The 19,148-nt window shown below is 34.1% G+C and overlaps 1 protein-coding gene across 9 annotated transcripts in view; it reads left to right on the top strand.

Annotated features, from left to right (window-relative positions):
- GRIK2 (glutamate ionotropic receptor kainate type subunit 2) overlaps positions 1 to 19,148 on the top strand; it is a 422,385-nt gene that overhangs the window by 236,829 nt on the left and 166,408 nt on the right. For 7 of the 9 annotated variants that reach the window (XR_003991913.1, XM_030489993.2, XM_030489994.2 and 4 more), the window contains 3 exons: positions 4,210 to 4,353; positions 5,632 to 5,739; positions 10,885 to 10,998. Coding sequence is in view for 8 of the 9 variants with exons in the window: in XM_030489993.2 (XP_030345853.1) it covers positions 4,210 to 4,353; positions 5,632 to 5,739; positions 10,885 to 10,998 (366 nt within the window). In the remaining variant the exon portion in view is untranslated. The remainder of the gene's footprint in view (positions 1 to 4,209; positions 4,354 to 5,631; positions 5,740 to 10,884; positions 10,999 to 19,148) is intronic. The other 2 variants (XM_032920016.1, XM_030489997.2) reach the window with 1 other exon arrangement.

Below are 19,148 nucleotides of genomic sequence, written 5' to 3'. Positions count from 1 at the left end.
GGAGGGGCCCACTGGCCTAGGTACTTGCCCATACTATCCCACACACCCTGCCACTCATAACTGTCCAGCCTCAGGGAAAATCTCCTGGTGGTCCTCCTATATCGTCGTCTAACCCTAGACCAGATTCGAACCTGATACTGCTGAATTTTTGAGATTAAACGAAATAGGATGTTCCTACGACGGGATGGCCGTGGGTAAAACACACTCCGTATGTTTGCCAACATGCTGATCCCCAGCACAATCAGCAGGCAGGTTTCAAGGGTACTCAAAGGCCATCTAAAACCTTCAGAACTCTCAACTGCTGTTGCAAATAGGCTGGTGGGGGAATGGGGGGTGAAAGAGAATGCTTCCTTCGTAAGTTTACCCCCCGAGGAGAAAAAAAAAGATATGCAATTGCTAAAATATTTCATTCTATACCTCCCAATGTGTAGTGGTGATGGCCACGCTGGAAGCACAAACCAGACCAGTTTCATGATCAATGAGTCTATTGTATTACAAGTCATTACCATGAAGTACAGTGAAACAAGAACCTTAGCCCAGGCCCCCCAGCCGATAAACACTAAAACAGCAAATAGTGGCTGTAAGTAAGGTACAACATGCTGAAACTCTGAGATCAAGTGCAACAAGTCTGAGAGCCAAATAATCACCATTGTGACGAGTAGTAACAATGAATGCTTATCACAAATATGATTAAACACACTCTGGTCAGATCTGTCGTTATCTCAACCTTTCGAGCCCCACGTTGGGCGCCAAAAAGAACTGTCGTGGTTTGAGCCCAGCTGGTAACTCAGAACCACTCAGCCGCTCGCTCACCCCCCCCCCCCTTCTTCCTCCCCCCACTCCCGGAGGGATGGGGAGGAGAATGGGAAGAATGTAACTCCCACGGGTTGAGATAAGAGCAGTCCCGCAACTAAGGTATAATGCAAAACCACTACTGCTACCACCAATGATAATAACGATTAGTGAAATAACAAGGGGAGAGGATACAATTGCTCACCACCCGCCAACCGATACCCAGCCCGACCCGAGCAGTGATCAGGCCTTCCGGGTAACTCCCCCCGGTTTATATACTGGGCATGACGTGCTGTGGTATGGAATACCCCTTTGGCTAGTTTGGGTCAGGTGTCCTGTCTCTGCTTCCGCCCGGCTTCCCCTCCTCCCTGGCAAAGCATGAGACTGAGAAAGTCCTTGGTTGGAATAAACATTACTTAGCAACAACTAAAAACATCGGTGTTATCAGCGTTGTTCCCAGGCTGAAAGTTAAAAAACACAGCACTGCACCAGCTACTAAGAAGGAGAAAAATGACTGCTATAGCTGAACCCAGGACAATCTGTCACGTGACATCTTAATCACTTAACTCAATGTCATTCTATTTCAATTTGATGAAAAGTTTTTGTAGCTTCTGTAGTTCTAATTCTTTTTCGTTTGTAGTTATAGAAATAAAAATGACAGTATCATCATCAGTATTTTAGATTAGTTTATATCCAAGAAATTCATAGTGAATATTAAATAGCATTGCACATCTAAAATGTCTCCCAACCTACAATTCAGAAACTGTATAAAGATATATTTATGAAAGACTGTGTAATTCTTAAAAGGTTTGCATGAGTTGACTAAAACAATACAAATGTAATTTTTCAACAGGATATTTTTCTTGGTTTATGTGTGCTTCAGTGAATGGAAACATTGTAGCAGGTTTCCATCTGAAATTCAAGAACCATTGCTTCTCCTGAAATTTCTGCCTTTTCTTCCTTCCAGAGTGCTAATTTTTGTTTAGATGAAAGAAAATCCTAAAAAATTAATTTAGGGACATTTCCTCTGTGGTCCTCAAACAGGCTTTTGCTGAAACCTGCAGTACTTGCTGTACCACAAAGCCTAGTTCCAAAAGTGTGATTTAAGGAAGAGAAAACTGTATAGACAAAGAGCAGTGAGATGTAAGGCTAATGAATGAAGTTGGAGAGCTAGGCCAATAGCTATCAATTCCTGTCTCTCAGAGGAAAGGTAAAGTGACAAACCAAGAGGCAAGCTCAACCCGCAAATTCAATTTTATACTTTATATATTTTCTTGAGTTCTGTGCTGTTTATTTCTCTTGCATTAAAATCAATGATTTCACCCAGTGAGATGCATACAATACCGAACCACTAAACCAATATTTTTGAGTGTATGGTTCTATCTTTATTAAATATAAACATTTAAGCCTACATTTAACTTTAATCTTCCTATACAAGGTGGATTGTGGAATCTCACCCTATGTAAATAAGGGTTTTATCTTGTACTATTTAAAAATCAAATAGTACTCTCAACTTCTAGCCAGTGATTAATTTATGTTGTGTGCATTGAAAAGAAGTACATTCTGATGTAGATTTATTTCTAGTGAAGCAATATTTGTCAGTCAAATATGAAGAATATTATCAGAATTTGAATTACTTCTAAAACTGAAATTTTTTTTTAATGCTTCCACTGGAGTTGACTGTCCTGACATCCTACAGATTTCCAGCTCACTGGCTTACATAATTTGACAGAAAGCTATGTTGCTCTGAATCTGGCATAATGTCCATTTGATTCTTCCTGATGAGACTTCTCAGTTCCATGTCCAAATTTACATCTAATTAATCAATTTCTGGTTGCTTCTTCATGGGCTGCTTTTGCAAAAGTCTCACAGCGATTTCAATTTTTTTCACTGGTGTAAGAAATACAGTTTTAGAAGTAGAGCTGATTTAAAAACAAAAAAAAAAAAAAGAAGAGTTTGTATTTCTGAGTCAATGTGTTCCACTCTTGTGTAGTTTATTTTAAAAAGTGTTGTCTAGATTCCAACTACTGCCAAGTACTGCTTCTAGAATATTAAGCTTTGTATGATGCTTACTCAGCATGTCATTCCAACTTTTCAGTGTTTTACTGTCTCTTTGTCAAGTATCAGCTTGCCTTAAAAGCACTTTAATGCCTTGAAGATAATGAACAATTTGGCAGCAAAAATATTTTCTGACTGATTTGGAGCCTCTACATAATCTACTTGGCATCTGAGATCATTGAAAGCTATTATACTGACTATTTTAAAATTAGGATTTATTTCTGTTTGAATTTTGAAGTCTCTCCTTGGGAGAGCCATTTAAATGTGAATGTATATTTTCCTCTTTAACAGTAGCTTATGGGCTATAATAGTGGAACGTTTTTGCATTTTTATGTTTAGTTTTATTGTAAAGAGCCTTGGGATGCATTTGCATGAAAGGCACTATATAAGCTCATTTTGAACTGCATTGTATTGCATTGTGACAAGAGCAATAATCTCCAGGTTTCCTATCCGTTAAAGAACTAATTTCACAGCTCACTAATTATGTGAATGAGAAGAGGAAATAGGTCCTTTTCCTCTAAGGTATGCTGAGCAGATGGCATTGCAGTCATTTCCACCAGCTGAATCTAAGGTCCTCTCTTGCTTTTGGTTCCAAGGCTTGCCTCTGTTTATCAAATAGAACAGGAGAGAGATGTCAGTTTCTTGTACAGCAGGACAGTATGTACTGAGTGGCTGTCTCTGTCCTTTGCTAATACAACATTGGTTAACACATACCATGCATAAACAGCCTATTTATTCAGGATGGGACATGAAAACTATTAAAATGCATGTGTGTTTTAATGTAATTCTTATCCGCCTCTGATTTGTACAACATGCTGGGTAGATCTGTCTCAGGCATTTAAACTGGTATCCATAAAAAAAGTTGTTAATGAATCAACTGAGTACCTGTGGGACACTAGTCTGTAATTTCAAAACAGAAAATCATTATTTCTTTAGCCTGTGCACTTTTCTTCATAGCTACCTTGATAATCTGATCTTTTTTTTTTCTTTTTGCGTCACTCACTCATCGAAATAACTAATTTGAATCAAAAGTGCATATAGTGAGATATATAGCCTCATAATGCACTGTTTTTTTAAAGTAACATGAGTCATCAGAGAACCAGTGTTCTCCTGTGATCCTGAAAAGTTGGTATTTGTGCCCTTATTTCATCATTAAAAAGAGAAAAGCTGAGTCCGAAGATCCCGACACTGTTTAGAACTTGGCAATAAAGCTGCATTTTACAGTGCTACACAAGCAATCAGATAATTTTCTCTCTTTAACAAAACGACCAGTGCTAATTTCTTGTTTCTTTCTCTCACTGCTGGGCTGTCACATATGTTTGTTTTGTGTTCATGGTTCTGATTTCATTCTAATTTCAGACGGATGCAGCACTAATGTATGATGCAGTTCATGTGGTGTCAGTGGCTGTCCAGCAGTTCCCACAAATGACTGTCAGTTCACTACAGTGTAATCGCCACAAACCATGGCGCTTTGGGACCCGCTTTATGAGTCTCATTAAGGAGGTAAGTCACTAAGAGTGTTCTGCTTCATTGCTTTCCTTTCTCCCTACTCCCACTTTCTTCTATGTCTATTCTACTTGAATTCTGCCTTTTTTTTTTTTTCAGTAGATGGGAATGTCTCAGCTTATTGTGTGTAAGGAGTTTATCAACCAAGAGAGCATTTTTATTTGAAAATGGGTTTACCTGAAGTATAAGTTGGAACAGAGAAACATAAAAGGATGAAATAACTGCATTCTAAATAAAAGTTTTGTTTGTAGATCATTGGGACATATAGTGTGTGTGTTGAACATCCGTGGCAAAAAAATCCAAAGCCCTGAAACCCCAAACCATAGACTGATTATGAAAAATTCAGCACTGATTACTGGCATAAGTTCAACGAGGTCAAGAATGAGAATTATTCCCTGATTTAATTTTTTTTATCTATCTCCCTCCTTTACTCTCCCCGTCCCCCATGGTGAATTAACATATGTGGCCTTGGTCTCCTAGTATGCTATTTAGATACTGATAGATAGTCATTTAAAGTAAAGCCAAGAGAATTAATATGCTAAAGCTGAACACCATAGAGTATTCAAGTCTTGTACAATGATTAATACCTAATACAGTATTTCTCATTCTAAAATGCTGTGATAAAGAAAACTATTTGTAATGAAATAAAACCCTGTTTTTAACATTGGTTCTTTTTAGGATGGTAATTTTGGTTTCCACTATCTCTCCTCTACTTCAGAATAGTTTTAGAACTAGGTAGACTTTCAGTTATAAAGAAATGAATTGCATTTTAATAAAATTAAGGAATCAGCTCTGAATGACTGTCTCAGTGACCTCAATTTTTGCTGTCTCAGTGGGTTTCAGGGGACTCAGCATTTTGCAAAAGTAAACCTTCATTTGACTAAAATTTCCTGACAGAAAAATGAAATGCACATCAAGGAAAGAGATAGATTGCAGCTTTAGGAGGGAAAGCGGGAGGCACGTAGGGAAGCAGAAGGTGAAACGTATGCACGGATAATAGAGCAATGAAAACAAAACCGTCTTTTATCTCATGCACTAAGAATAGTCTATTGGCTAACATGGAGTGTTGTTTAAAAAATTGGCTGTGAACACTGAAGGAAGATTGATTTAATTAGCAAAAAGTGAATACAAGATATATTTTTAAAAGATCAGTCACAAGGTAAATTATTTAGATAGTATGAATAATTTGTTTCCATTTCGGCAGAGGAAAATTTGTTCTTTTGGGTCAAAAGAAGAGGTATTTATTTATAGATATTGTTTTTTCTTTCTCCATAGGCCCACTGGGAAGGCCTCACAGGCAGGATAACTTTCAACAAAACCAATGGCTTAAGGACAGATTTTGATTTAGATGTTATCAGCCTCAAGGAAGAAGGCCTTGAAAAGGTGTGTAAGATATTTACAACCAAAGTGATGGGAAACAAGACAAAACCCCACCCCCTAAAAGCAGTAGCCTTTTCAATAATATTTCAGGCGTTACATGAAACAAAATACCTGTTCTCAACTTGATATCTAGTTTCAAAATTTTCTAGTAAAAGCTGTTATCTTGATGTCTGACAGTTACTGTCCTCTTAACCGTGTGCTTCTAGCCACATTCTTAGATTCAGGAAGGCTGGGGAAGAGCCATGCATTAATATCTTGCAGTCTATACTGAGTTTAGTTTTAGTTGTCATTCCAATCCCATTGCCCATCCTCATGTGTGAACCTGTGGGTATGTGTATTTGTTTTTTCTTTACATCTTACTAATTCAGGAAGAATTACCACAAACAGAATGAAAAAAAGTCTTTCATTTTGTCAATTTTCTGTTTTTTTAAGAGGGAACTTTGATTCTTTTCTTGGAATACAAATTTTCCATCTGTAAGTTGGAAAAAAAAATTAAGAATAAGTAGCCTGACAGGTTTGTCTGCCTTCTGACGTTAATTTTTCTTGTATGGAGATGGAGTGAAAGACGAAAGGATTGAGAAATGCTCTTTCTGTGTAGCCCAAAATTGTCCATATTTGAATTAAAGGTGTTGGGAAACATGTACAGGTATTTGTCCTGCCTACATGACACCATGATGATCTGAAATCAGATCACCTTCTCTCTTTTGTCCAATCACCCTGCCATGGAGACACAATGCAGGAAGCTGCGTCTCACACTCTTGTGATCAGCAGACAAAAGTTTTGCAATTTGCATCTGCCTTGTAGTTCGTATATAGCTGTGGCTGTTGGTGTTCTGTAATCATTATGTTTTCCTTCATCTTCAAATAGAGGATTATTAGCTATTGCCCCAAGGTGATATTGCGGCCACAAATAAAAAAAGAAAGTAATGGAAGACACTAAGCAAGAGAGTTGCATTTCCTTTCTTTTAAAAATCATTGAATGGAGGAAATAGCATCAACAACATATTTATCCAAAACTTCCCCCAAATATTAGTTTTAGAATATTAATGTTCTTTTACTAGGAAGATTTTTAAAAAGGTTCAGAAGCCAAGAGCTTGCTTTGAAACACTCCCATAGGTAATAACACATTTTAAAATATCCAGTGGCAAACCTGTGATTAAAGGACTAAACTATGTCTTTAAACATTCAGCAATGTACTGATAGTAAAGATTCTTCCTATGAAGTATTCCATGAAGTGCTCCAGAAACTTAAGGCAGAGGGAGGAGAGGAATATAGCAGTGATTAGGTTTGAAAAGTAAATTAGCTTTGTGTACAAGTGGAATAGGTACAATGCAATCTATCTTCCCTACTGGAAAAAGAAATAAAAGAATTGATGACATGGGAATAGCTAAATATGTCAGTAGTGGTCTGCGTGCAAGTCACAACAGTTGAAAACGAGGAAAGGAAGTCTCTGTAATCAAGATTAGCTGTAAGAACATTGAGTGTAATTTAAGAACCACTAAGCAACATGAGTTTTCTGGATAAAAAAATCTCAGTTGTGAATATATTAGGAGATGTGTACCCTGCTGAAAATATAGAAATAAACCAGAAAGGTCTACAGAGTTTAGAAATATGGGAATAAAATGAAATTCAACAGGAAATACGGTACTCTAAAAACCATAGTAGAAAAAAGCTCACTTGGGAAACAGTAATAATGAAAGGTATGTAAGAGACAAGATCAGAATAGTTTTAAAAAGGATATGGATATTTAAAAACAACTACTATGTGCTTAAGCTCTCTATACAGAAGTTCACAGAAAAGGAAGATGCTTTTATTACCTTCATGGCTCGTTTTGGCTGTGTGATAAAGAGACGTGGTACAAGGTTTTCAGCAAACAGTCTTTGAAAAGAGCAGTAGGAATCAGTTACCATGTGTTAGAAAAGTTTAGAAGTTAGGAAAATACTGGCAAAGAATGATGAGGAATGCCACACAGATTCAAAGATACATATGTGCAAAAGCAGAGCAGTTTCTGTAGGGTGTAATGATACAAGATTAGGAAAAGGAAAATTAAGCACATCAGATTGAACTGCTTAGTAAATATAGGGTGTTTTACTGAGAAAGATAAACCAATGCTGACAAATGTTTTTCTCTGAAGAAAGCTTGGTTATTCTAAAAAAATATCCTATACTTGAATTCGGGGTGAGCCCATTAAGCTCTAGAACAGGACACTTCCTAGTAGAAAAATGTTTTATTCAGTCCTTTCATTTAAAAAAGCTGTCTCAAAGTTAGTGTGGTTTTTTATTATTATTATTTTTGTTTTCTTTTAAATTTTATTTTCCCTTCAGATTGTCTTTGTTACAGCTGTGATAAATCCCTCTTCCTCTCTGTCCCCTACCTTCCTTCCTTCACATGTGCACTCCATCTCTCTACATCACGCTCCTTCCCTCCTGCTTTCTGCTATGATCTCCTTCTCCCTCTCCCCCCTTCTCTTTCCCCCTCTCCCCCCTTCTCTTTCCCCCTCTCTCTTTCCTCCCTCTTTCCTTTCTCCCCTCTCTGTCCATTTTCCTTTCCATTTGATCTCTATCCACTTGTTCCTCTTCATTTCTTTGCTCTTCCCATTCCCTTTCTTTTTCTTCAGACTTTCCCCATCTTTCTCCTTTCTTTTGTGTTCCCAATGTTCCTTCCAAACTACTACCTTGTTAAGCCTCTCTTCTTATGTAGTTGGAATTCCTGAAGAGTTCTTATTTATTTATTTATTTATTCATTCATTCATTTTGTGGCATGAGAGAAGACGGTGAGGTAGGAATTTTTCTGTGCTATGTGTGTAGTGTTTCCATACTGTAAATATCTATTATTTCATGCACCCTCTTTCAAAATATTGGGGAAAGATGTCTTATGTGAAGGACAACAGTTCAACAATTTCAGCTGTAGTCTGAAATGCTTTTGTTACAAAATGAGATACCTTGAGGAGAAAAATATTCACATCTGAGAGAGAAAAGAGTTATTGTGAAGTATTTCTAGAAGACCTATTATTTCTTTTTTTTTTTTTTTTTCTTTTGTGAGATTTGGTGAAAAAATGTCCTAGATAAATTTCCTGGTTAGTATAATGGGAAATTACCTAAATTATGTATTTTAAGTGCAATGACTGCTGAAGTCACTGACAACAGAAAAAACCCTTATTGATTAAAAAAAACATGCCATGTGTGATCTCAGATTTTACATAAGATATCAGTTCCTGAAACTCTGAATGAAAGGTGATAATCAAATATTATCAATAAAAAGTAAGCATTTCCAAAATAAAATTCACGTCTGACAATGTCAGATGAAAATGACAAAATTTAGAGCAATTGGAGTGCTGCTAATGATGTTTTCATCTGACTTTGATGAACTCAAATAAAGTATGTAATTTAGTGAATTTAGGATTTGGAATTGATGAAATAAGGTGATAGTGTTTTCTTAGAAATTTTTGTGTTAGTTTTGTACCTGAAATTAAATTTCATAAAGGAAAACTGTCCAGCTTCAGTTAACTGAAGAAAGAGCAGGGACAGGCTCAAGCTCCTATGTATCTTTGTCATTCCTTGTTATTGTATACTAGTTTGATCTTTCTTTGAAATAAAGCAAACACTATGATTGCCATAATTAGCAGAACATTGCAACTAAAATTCTCAATTATTTTACAATTTTTAAATTGTGGTCAATCTGCAAGTCTGAACATTCTGGGTTTCCTAAAAACCTTTCCAGGCACCAAATGAAATAATATTAAAAGAGTAAATGAATAAAAGTTGTTTGTGGTGAGATTTGGTTTCAATATTTTGAAATGATTTGTTAGATCTTATTTTCCAGTTGTTTTTCTGAAACACACATGTTCTTTCTTCCCTTCATGCTTCTTTCATCAGTTTATGAGGTACTGAATGGCAAAAATTCAAGAATCACAGCCATTCAAAGGAGTGACAACTTGGAACTGAGTGTTATGCAAAGAAGAAATATAAAATATTAATTTCTGTGGAACTGAAAATCTTACAGCAAATTTGTCTTTATTACAGCTTCTGTTAATTCATGCTCTGCTGTATTATCAGTTTTAGAAATTAAACTCTCTTTATTTAACCCATACCACATTACATCCCAAACTTACTCAGCAGCTGTACTGTAACAAATTACTTAGAAGTATATAAACAATTCCCCAGGAATCAGTTTGAAAGATTAAAAAAAACCCCAAAAACCAAGTATGTGTTTATATATGCATATATATGTTTATATAGATTCAAAATCAGACCTCACAGAATGTTTTAATTTCTTTCTAGATATAGTTTAAAAATGTCTTTACTTTTTATTATAGATATGCTCAGTATTTGAAATGATATTTCAAGTACTGTCTAGAAACAGAAAAGAAACATTTGTGGTTTGTTGGATTTTTTTTTTAAGACAGTGGAGTAATACAAACATTCTGGTGTCTAAAAATGGATAATTGTATTTACTGCTTGCCCAGGTTAGTTTTAGAGTGATGAAATTGCAGATAAAGGATGTATTCATAAGCCACATTACTTATGATGCAGCATATGAGACTATCCTTGAGCTGAATCTTAAAGCATAAACCCGGGCCTTCTTACTTGGATAAAAATCCAATTGAGTTTATTGGAATAAGAATTTCAAGGTATAAAATATCAAAAGAGCTACATACTGAACATTTATCTATAAATCAAGTAAGTTATTGCACTTAACCTGCTTTCAGTCTTTGCCATTGCGTTTACCCCAAAACATCTTTTTACTCTGCCGTTCTCTCTGATCATAGAAAAGGGTAAATCCTTCTGTAGAGACAATGCTTTCTGCTTCTCAATGAATTTCCAACTAATTGTTAAGTTATCTTCAGATGTAGTTTATCTTGAAGAATGAAAGTTAAATGGAAAATTAAGTATTCAGAGTAGCTTTAGATGTTCTGTGCATCAATTTTCCACTTAATGTTACACTTCACAAAACACACTTTGAGGTATTGTGAATCATATTTTAAAGAAGCAGACTTTAAATATAATGACCAAGAAGAATGGAACAGGTTTCAATAACTAATTTAAATTTTTTTTTTTCCTTTAGCAATCTGTTTTTCCTTTTAGTGTTCTTTTCGGGGTGCTGAAATATAACTAATAGAAAATTTACACAGTAATTTACTGTTTTATAGGTAGGAACTTGGGATCCATTGAGCGGCCTTAACATGACAGAGAATCAGAAAGGAAAACCAACAAACATCACAGATTCCTTGTCCAATCGCTCTTTAATCGTTACCACCATCTTGGTAAGTAATTATATTTGCTTTTCCAGAAGTACAGTTATACCGGAAAGTTAATATAATATGCTGTACTAATTACAACCATAATAAACAGTCTGTAGTATATGTTACAGTTACTTAGAAATTACTGCATCATGAATGAACTCTAGCTGTTAAGCTAGTCATGGATATTTACTCTTATCTAAATGGTAAGTAAATTATCCCACTTTTGGAGTTATTTTAGCTGATAAGTTATTTCACTTTCCTTCTTATTGACTAAATTGTCTGGTTCCTTCACAAAGCTTTTTAGTTCAGTACCATATGAGAGGACAAAAGGTGTTTGTTTAAAAAAGTGGTTTGGCTGTGAGCCTGACAATTCTAGCTAGCAAAATTTATTGATTTCATGTGCTAATCTAACACCACGATATTATCTCTAATGAAAGTGCTAAGTATTTAACATTTATTTTCATCACCGTTATTACTTGATTATTAAGTCAAAATTTTTAGTAATACAGAAATTTAATTGAGCTGTTTGAACTAGATCAAATAACTATTTTAAGTGACTTCTTTTTTATTTCCATTGTGGACAAATTCACAGTGGTGAATGAGGCATTTTTTATTTATAACTGCATATATTTAGTTACATAAAAATAAATATTCTCTAATTTCACATCATAATTTAGAAATAGTAATTTTAATTTCAAACCAAATGAAAAAGTTTCCAGTTTGTCTGCTGCCACCATTATCATGAATTTGCAAATATTAGAAAAAGAATTCATTTTTGAGCAGTTTTATTCTTCAATAAGAAGCTTTTACCTACCAACATATATATTTTGACATTTCAAACTAGAATGAATTTTCATATGTACATAGATAAAAATGCCAGTATGCTTTTAAGTGCTTATGTAACATAAGCCATATAATTCCACCCAGTGGGTAACTTTTTGTTTACTTATAAGGTCCATTTTTATTTGCAGGTCTACAAACTACTGAAAATATTCTAAAATCCTTTGTTTCATTTATTCTACTTATGGAAAAATACATACCTGATATATAATTGGAACATGACTGACTCACATTCAGACATAAATTCCTGTTATGCTAAGACCAACACAGTTTTACCACAGCTTTCTCTTCTACAATTAATTTAAGTTTATAAACATATCATCTCTTGGGTTTCTCTTCCTATAAAATGAAAAAAAACCTCTTCAAGTACCTTAAAGTAAAAGCATCTTCAGTAGCATATTAGTCTTTTTTTCTTCCCACTGCCCTTCACAAGATTTCAAACTTTGTATATATAAGAACTGCTGCATTATCAAGTAAAGTTTCTTAGCAATTCCTCTTGACCCTCCCTTTACTCCTGTTACATTGTACCCACATATCCTGCCTATGATGTTACTTGAAGCATGCCACCAATATATAAGTATGTTTCACATTTTTCGTAATTGCTTTCTATAACTACTGCTTTCCAGAATATAGTCCTAACTCTATTAAGTGACCTGTTCATTTTATTACTCAGTGTTCAACCAGCCTATCATCTGCAAACTTGATTAACAATCATTGTATACTCGATTCCAGATCAGTGATAACAATACTGGGGCAAGGATCAATTCCTGCAAGATTACATAAGAAACAATAACTTCAGGTGTTAAAATTTTATTTGATTCTATGATTCTATCTATCTATTGGTAAGGTTTGAGTTCATATATTGTATGTATCATATTGATTTTCTGTGGTGACACTTACACTTGCATGATTTTATTTCATATAATGATCTCAAGAAAAGGTAAGCCACATAAATGTAAGTAGCAATGCTATCAACGAGAGCACCAAGTCTGGGCTTGTAAAGCTCACGAAATTAGATTCCTAAGATTTATGGTAGCAACTGCTTTCTGTAATCAAGGTTACCCTTTCTCTTAAGGGGTATCTTTTGTTAGTGGTGTTTTATAAGCATCTGTCCTCTGTGCACATATCTAAATAAAAGAAATATGGAGACTTCAAGTTGGTGTTACATGTTGCTCACTTGTAACTGCCTTTTATACTTCATTTATTGTTTGGTAGAAGTTTTGATAATTGCAATAACTTTTCAGCTTTGAAGACATTATAAGGGTAGTACTCAGAATAACAAAGGGAAACAAAAATTGTTCCGGTGCAGAAAGCACATGTAGTAGCTTACTTTTGCTGCTTTAACTTTTTGTGCTTAATAAATACATTTCTGTTGGGCAGAAAGCTTATTATTGAATATTCATTTTGTAACAATGCAGGGGAACAGTATGAAGTACTACAGCTCATAAAAACATATTTTCTTCTCCATCACCTTCCTTTTCTCTCCTTTTTTCAGTCTAGAAAATACTGCTTTAAAAAAGGGCAATTCTCTCATTTAATCTGCTCACGTGATTTTTCTGTGCTGTTTTTCTCTCAGTAATCTATAGTATACTGCCAGCTGTGGACTCTTGATCAGTTTTCTCTGCAGTTTGCTTTACGCTAACTTTTCATTTAAAGATCCCAGTATTTCTTTTATTTTTAAATGTCTTCTGAAATTCTGAATATCTTTTTTCCTCCTTTATATTGTAACCATCAAGATCTTTACATCTGTGAGTATACACTGCATTTCAGTTGCAGCTGAGTCTACTGGAGATGAAAATATATTGATAGGCAAAATAATAATAAATAAACTGCAATTCATACTGCAAGTAAGGATGGAACTATGTGATCTTTTTTTTGTATTGAATTCTGCATAATGCACGCTATCGGTAACCATGTGAAAGACTATTCCTTGAGCAATTCAGTACCTCTATTTTGAAAAGGGGTCAGGGTTCCCAGGATTTTATCACTTCTCATAAGTCTACTGGCGTGTAGTTTTGTTGCAGAACTGTATCTGGTTTCCAAGTTCTGGTCCTATAGCAGCCCAAAATACCAGCTGAACAGGTCTGATAGAGCAATAGTCAGCTTTTTACCGGGATAAAAATTTGAAAAATAGCAATAATAAAAAATACGCTGTTTGTATTTTTTTATAACTACAGTTTTAGATATCTCAATCTTCTTGATGTTATGTTTTAATTCCATCTGCATGGAAACTTCAGAATTTCTTCCATAATTAAAAATCTACATTCTAAAGATTCTATGCTTAAAAAAACCCAACCAACCAACGAACCAAGAAAAACCCAACAAAAGAACAAAAATCTTTTCAAAGCCATTAATAGCGATTTCTTATAATTTGATGCTCCTAAATTGACTGTTATGCAAGTTATCAGAACTCTGATTTTTTTTTTTTTTTTTTATATTTTAGATATAACTAAGTATTTTTGGATTTATACATATTCCACATTTACTTGGGAAACTTTTTGACTTTGGAATTCAATTTCTATATTTATAAATGTATGTGCATGGTGTTTGTTTATACTAAATTACATACTAGCCTATACATGTATACAGATTGATTTGTCCTGTTCTGCTGAAATGAATGCTCCTTTACTTTCCCTTGTAGTTAGTGTTCATGTGTTTTTCTATATCTGCTTAGATCATAGTTCTGAAAACCTCATAGTTGTCAATTTTAATGTTTTCAAGGAATATGTGAAAGTTATGAAAGGTGTGTGATAATTTCAAATTTAAGGTTTTCGTTACTTTTGAAGTGTGAAAATACTTCTTTATCTATACTTCCCTGAAAAAGAATCACTTTGAATATTTTAGAAGGAATAATTATAATAGATTTTCTAAACAATTTTATTTAGTTCAAAATGTAATAACCCCAAACTGCATTTTATTTAGAAGTGCTGCTTTTTATAATGTGTAGAAATCTGATGCCATAGAAATGTCATCTTGTTTTCAAAATAAAGATGTAAAATTGAGTGAAGCCCAAGGTTTTAGTATCTTTGGGTGTTTTTTTGTTTTGTTTTGTTTTAAAGTATGCCATTTTTCATTTTGTGTACTTTCTCTCCCTTTCTTTTGCACCCAAAGGATATTGAAAACATGAGATTGTAATGGCCAGTTTTTTAGATTTTAAATTGCGATATATATATAAAAAATAACTTTTTATCTTTATAAAGATGGATGTCTCTTGTAGACAGAATTGCAAATGTATAATCTTTTTAATTTTCATTTTTATGGGATATTCTGAAGAAAGATACCTGTGAGCAGGCGTTTTCTCATAATTAGCATTGTATCATTCTGGAATGATTCAATCAATACCTAATTTTTGAGATATTAGTGACTCAATAATGTTTGTCACAGACCTAAATAACTATTTCTCTTTCACAAATCTTTTTAATTGCCACAAAATAGTTGAATCTGCTTTTGTCTAGAAGAAAAAATGTAAACTTGATGTTTTTCTATTTTTTGTTTAGTCAGATGTAATAATTTTTTTCATTGGAAACTAAAGGAATGTTCAATTCTTAACCACAACACTTCTTTTCAACTTTTAGTACTTTTCTTATCCCCTTTCTATATATTTTTCTGTGACGATAAGTGTGTGCCTAACTACCTCTCCCAGACTTCTTATACCCATTTCAGCATCCAGACTCTGAACCCTCTCCTTCCTGAACTTCGTTCCACTCCTGCCCCAGTTCCACTCCTCTGTCTCCGGTCACCAGTTGATGTAGCAGAAATGTAAAGCGAAGTACTTTAAAGCATTTCAGGATTTTTTCCACTGAGAAAGCTAAATTAGCGTGCTGTGTAGTTTATGGTGCTCACAATACAAGAATTTAAGTTGAAAATCACGCTTGTCCTAAGATCCAGCATGGATGTACTTTTAATAACATTTGGGGCCTTCAGAATTGCAAAGTATTCAGAGATATGATTGGCCACAGTGCTTGTTTGTATTTCAAATGTAAAAGTAATTGATGCTTATCAGAAAAAAAAATAATGAGGTTTGAAGGGAGTCATAGTATATGAATGAGTACAGTGGGATCAGCACAAGTTAAAGTTTGACTTAGTAGAAAAAGGTCAATAAAGCTATTGTTCTCCTGGCTGGGTGCAGAAAGAAGGTGGCAGGACCATTTATTTATATCTCTGGATAATGATTGAGAAGTATTTTGGGTTCCAAATTTACAGCCTCAACCCAAACAACTTCTCTCAAATAATTCTCTAGTGCTTCAATTACCTTTTATTATTAAATGTTAGTAATAAAAATATACTTCTACATAATGGCAAGGATAAGTTTATAACTTGTTTGTTGTGTTTATGAACACCAAGAACCATCAGTCTAGGAAAATACCTGCTATATATACCAGATGTCTAGGGTTTGCATTTTTTTTCTCAGTTTTTCCCCACCATCTTTGAAAATTTAAGATACATTGTAAAAAAAGAATGATTTGCTTTCCATTATGGTAAGATTTAGTAATGTCTTTGATATTCTTCATGTATCATGAAGAGAGTATGATTCAGTTCAGCTGAAAAATAGACTAGTACAGGCTGCACTGTTGCAACAGTTTAATGCTTTCACATTCTGTGGTTTATTGAGTCAAGTGGTTTTGCTTGAAATAGGCATCCACTCATATCTGTTTTGCGTTACTGGAATGGAAACTTAGTACACATTCTTGGGATGCAGCTGAATTAATTTAAAGTCTGGCTAAAATTAAGAGTAAATTGTGGGGGAATAAATAAAACCTTTTTTATTTTTTTAGCAGCCTGATAAAATGAGGAGGAGTGAAAGTGCAGAAAGGAACAACTATAGCTTGAGTTCTTCAGGCCGTGATTTATCAAAACATAGTTATGACTACATGTTTCATGACCCAAAAGGCCATCCTAGTGACTCATCCAGAAAATATTTTAGATGTCAAATAAGCATTTTCATAATTAATGTATATTATAGATAGTATAGTGGAACTAGGTGACGTTGCAGGGTTTTTTGTGTCTGGCCCTAGTTTCTTGTATAGAATATCCTGGCTGGCTCAAATGAGTAGTGAGATACCTAGTATTTTACATTATTTTGATTGACTGTGACTAGTGGATTGCTTCTCCTCTCACACTTGAATTTTGACTGCCAACTCCGGAAGCCTATTGTGCATTCCTTAAATCTGACATAAATGTTAATCAGAAATGGCAGCCTTTTAACTCCAATATCCCTGGTGAACAGAAGGTAATGATTAAAGTTCTCTGTTCTAACAGTGTCAGATTTTGAAGATGTTTTTTCTGTTTTCATCAGGGATTTCACTTTTATTTTGTTTTGCTTTTTTCAGTACTGATAGTAATACTAATACTGATATAGATAATTATCCATAAAAATTAAAATTGGAATGTAGAACTTATTGCTGTCATTTCTAGGAACATTATTTGTAGTTGAAATTTAATACAGCTTACAGGAATAATTCAAATAAGCATCTCTTGTCCAAATCTGAAAAAAAACCATAAAGATCAAGGCAACAAAATAATAATAATAAAAAAAATCAATCAGTAATTTTTTTCTATACCCATATTTGTATAGAATAAGTGGGTTTCATTCAAGTATTAGTTGTTCATTTTAAATATTAAACAAGCCTGTAAAGCTGTAATATTAATTTAACATGTAGAAACATAAGAAAAATCTTTTATTCTGTAGGGAAGCTTAAGGTTTGTGATTTAACTTATTCATTCAAAACCAAATACAGATAAATTTTGCAAGTAGAACACATAAAAATGTGTAGTGGAAAAACTGTTATATTGACATCCCTAAAGAAAAAAGTCTTTGGAGATAGTATGCTTGCTGTGTATCACTGAAATGATGCAACTTAGAGAGTTATTATGAGAAACCCAATTGTTTACATTCATGGAATATTAGCACATAAAGTCACTGATAAAAATCACTGTGCTTAAATTTCACCATGCAGTCAGGAGGCATCAACTTATCAATAAGGCAAAATGTCTTTATTCATCACCAGTACATGTAAACAGAAAGTTTGCACGAAAAGAGAAGTGATCTGTCACTTGGGGGTTATATGGCTCTTGAATGAACTTACAATTTTTCTATATTACTCAATAAATACTTTTCAAGGATTTATCTTCTAGCTACAGGTATAATTTTTAATCTATCTGCTACTTTACTCTTCCTTGTGACGATACCTTTATTTACAGTAGTTTTAGTTTAGAATCATAGAATGGTTAGGGTTGGAAAGGACCTTAAGATCATCTAGTTCCAACCCCCCTGCCATGGGCAGGGACACGTCATACTAGACATATTTTCCTGCTAAGTTTATCATGATGATTCTGATTCTTCTCATTTTTTTTTTATCCTGAAAATTATAATTAGCAAGTTTTTAATAAAACTTTTTTTCTACTTTACATCCTCTCTAGACCTGATTAATTTACTGCTCATAATGTTTTGAACTGAACGAGTACTTACTCCTTTCTAGTCAACTGGATTAGGTAGCTCCTTTGCAGATAACTGATTTTCCTTGTGCTGAGGTAAAGGCCACATAAATTAGATGTCTTTTTAACTGGCTATAAGTCTGCAATTTCTGAAACATGATTACTTTGTATTATATCACCTTTTGAGTTACTAGAATCGACTGTCTTTCATTTACCTACTTTCACAGGACTAGAATGATCTCTGAGAAGCAAACCCTATCCCCTCATGACCCTTTTAAATCTTTGAGAATTCTGCAGATTATCACAGGGTTGTGTACATCTGAATTTAAAGACTCCTAAGGCATAGAATAACATTTCTGGAAAGGAAAGATTCCATCCTACTATATATTTGCTTGTTATACTACTGTCCTGAGCAGTAAAGATATTGGCAGTATAACTCAAATGAAGAATCAAAGCTTTTTCTTTGTTTGCTTTTTTTCTTCCTCTAAACTGTCCTATTTTTAAAGGAAATAGTGGTGTGAAGACTTTCCCTTCAGAGAAAAAGCTACTCACACGAAGTATAAACAGTTGAAGCAAAACCAGTGCTTGATTTCAGATTAAATTTGATAGTCCGGTGATGTAGGTATATACTGAACATTGGAGGGAGTGTACTGCATGTACATTTTTAGTTTCTTGCTTTTCCTAAAAATATTTACATTAAATACTCTGAATTATATAACTGTACAATTAGATGTATGATTATATATGTGAACCTTTTGATTTTCTGTAATTTAAACTTTGTTCTTGCACAAAGTTTGTAAATTTTATGATTTAAACTTGTGAGAAAATGTCAGTTTATCTAACCCCGAATTTCAAATGTAAGCTAATGATAGTAAAACTTTATTAACCCATGTCTT

The sequence above is a fragment of the Strigops habroptila genome, chromosome 6 (assembly GCF_004027225.2).
Source record: "Strigops habroptila isolate Jane chromosome 6, bStrHab1.2.pri, whole genome shotgun sequence".
In the NCBI taxonomy this organism is placed as follows: Eukaryota; Metazoa; Chordata; class Aves; order Psittaciformes; family Psittacidae; genus Strigops; species Strigops habroptila.
The sequence above is the reverse complement of the archived record's forward strand: the minus strand, read 5'-3'. Positions and strand labels throughout refer to the sequence as shown.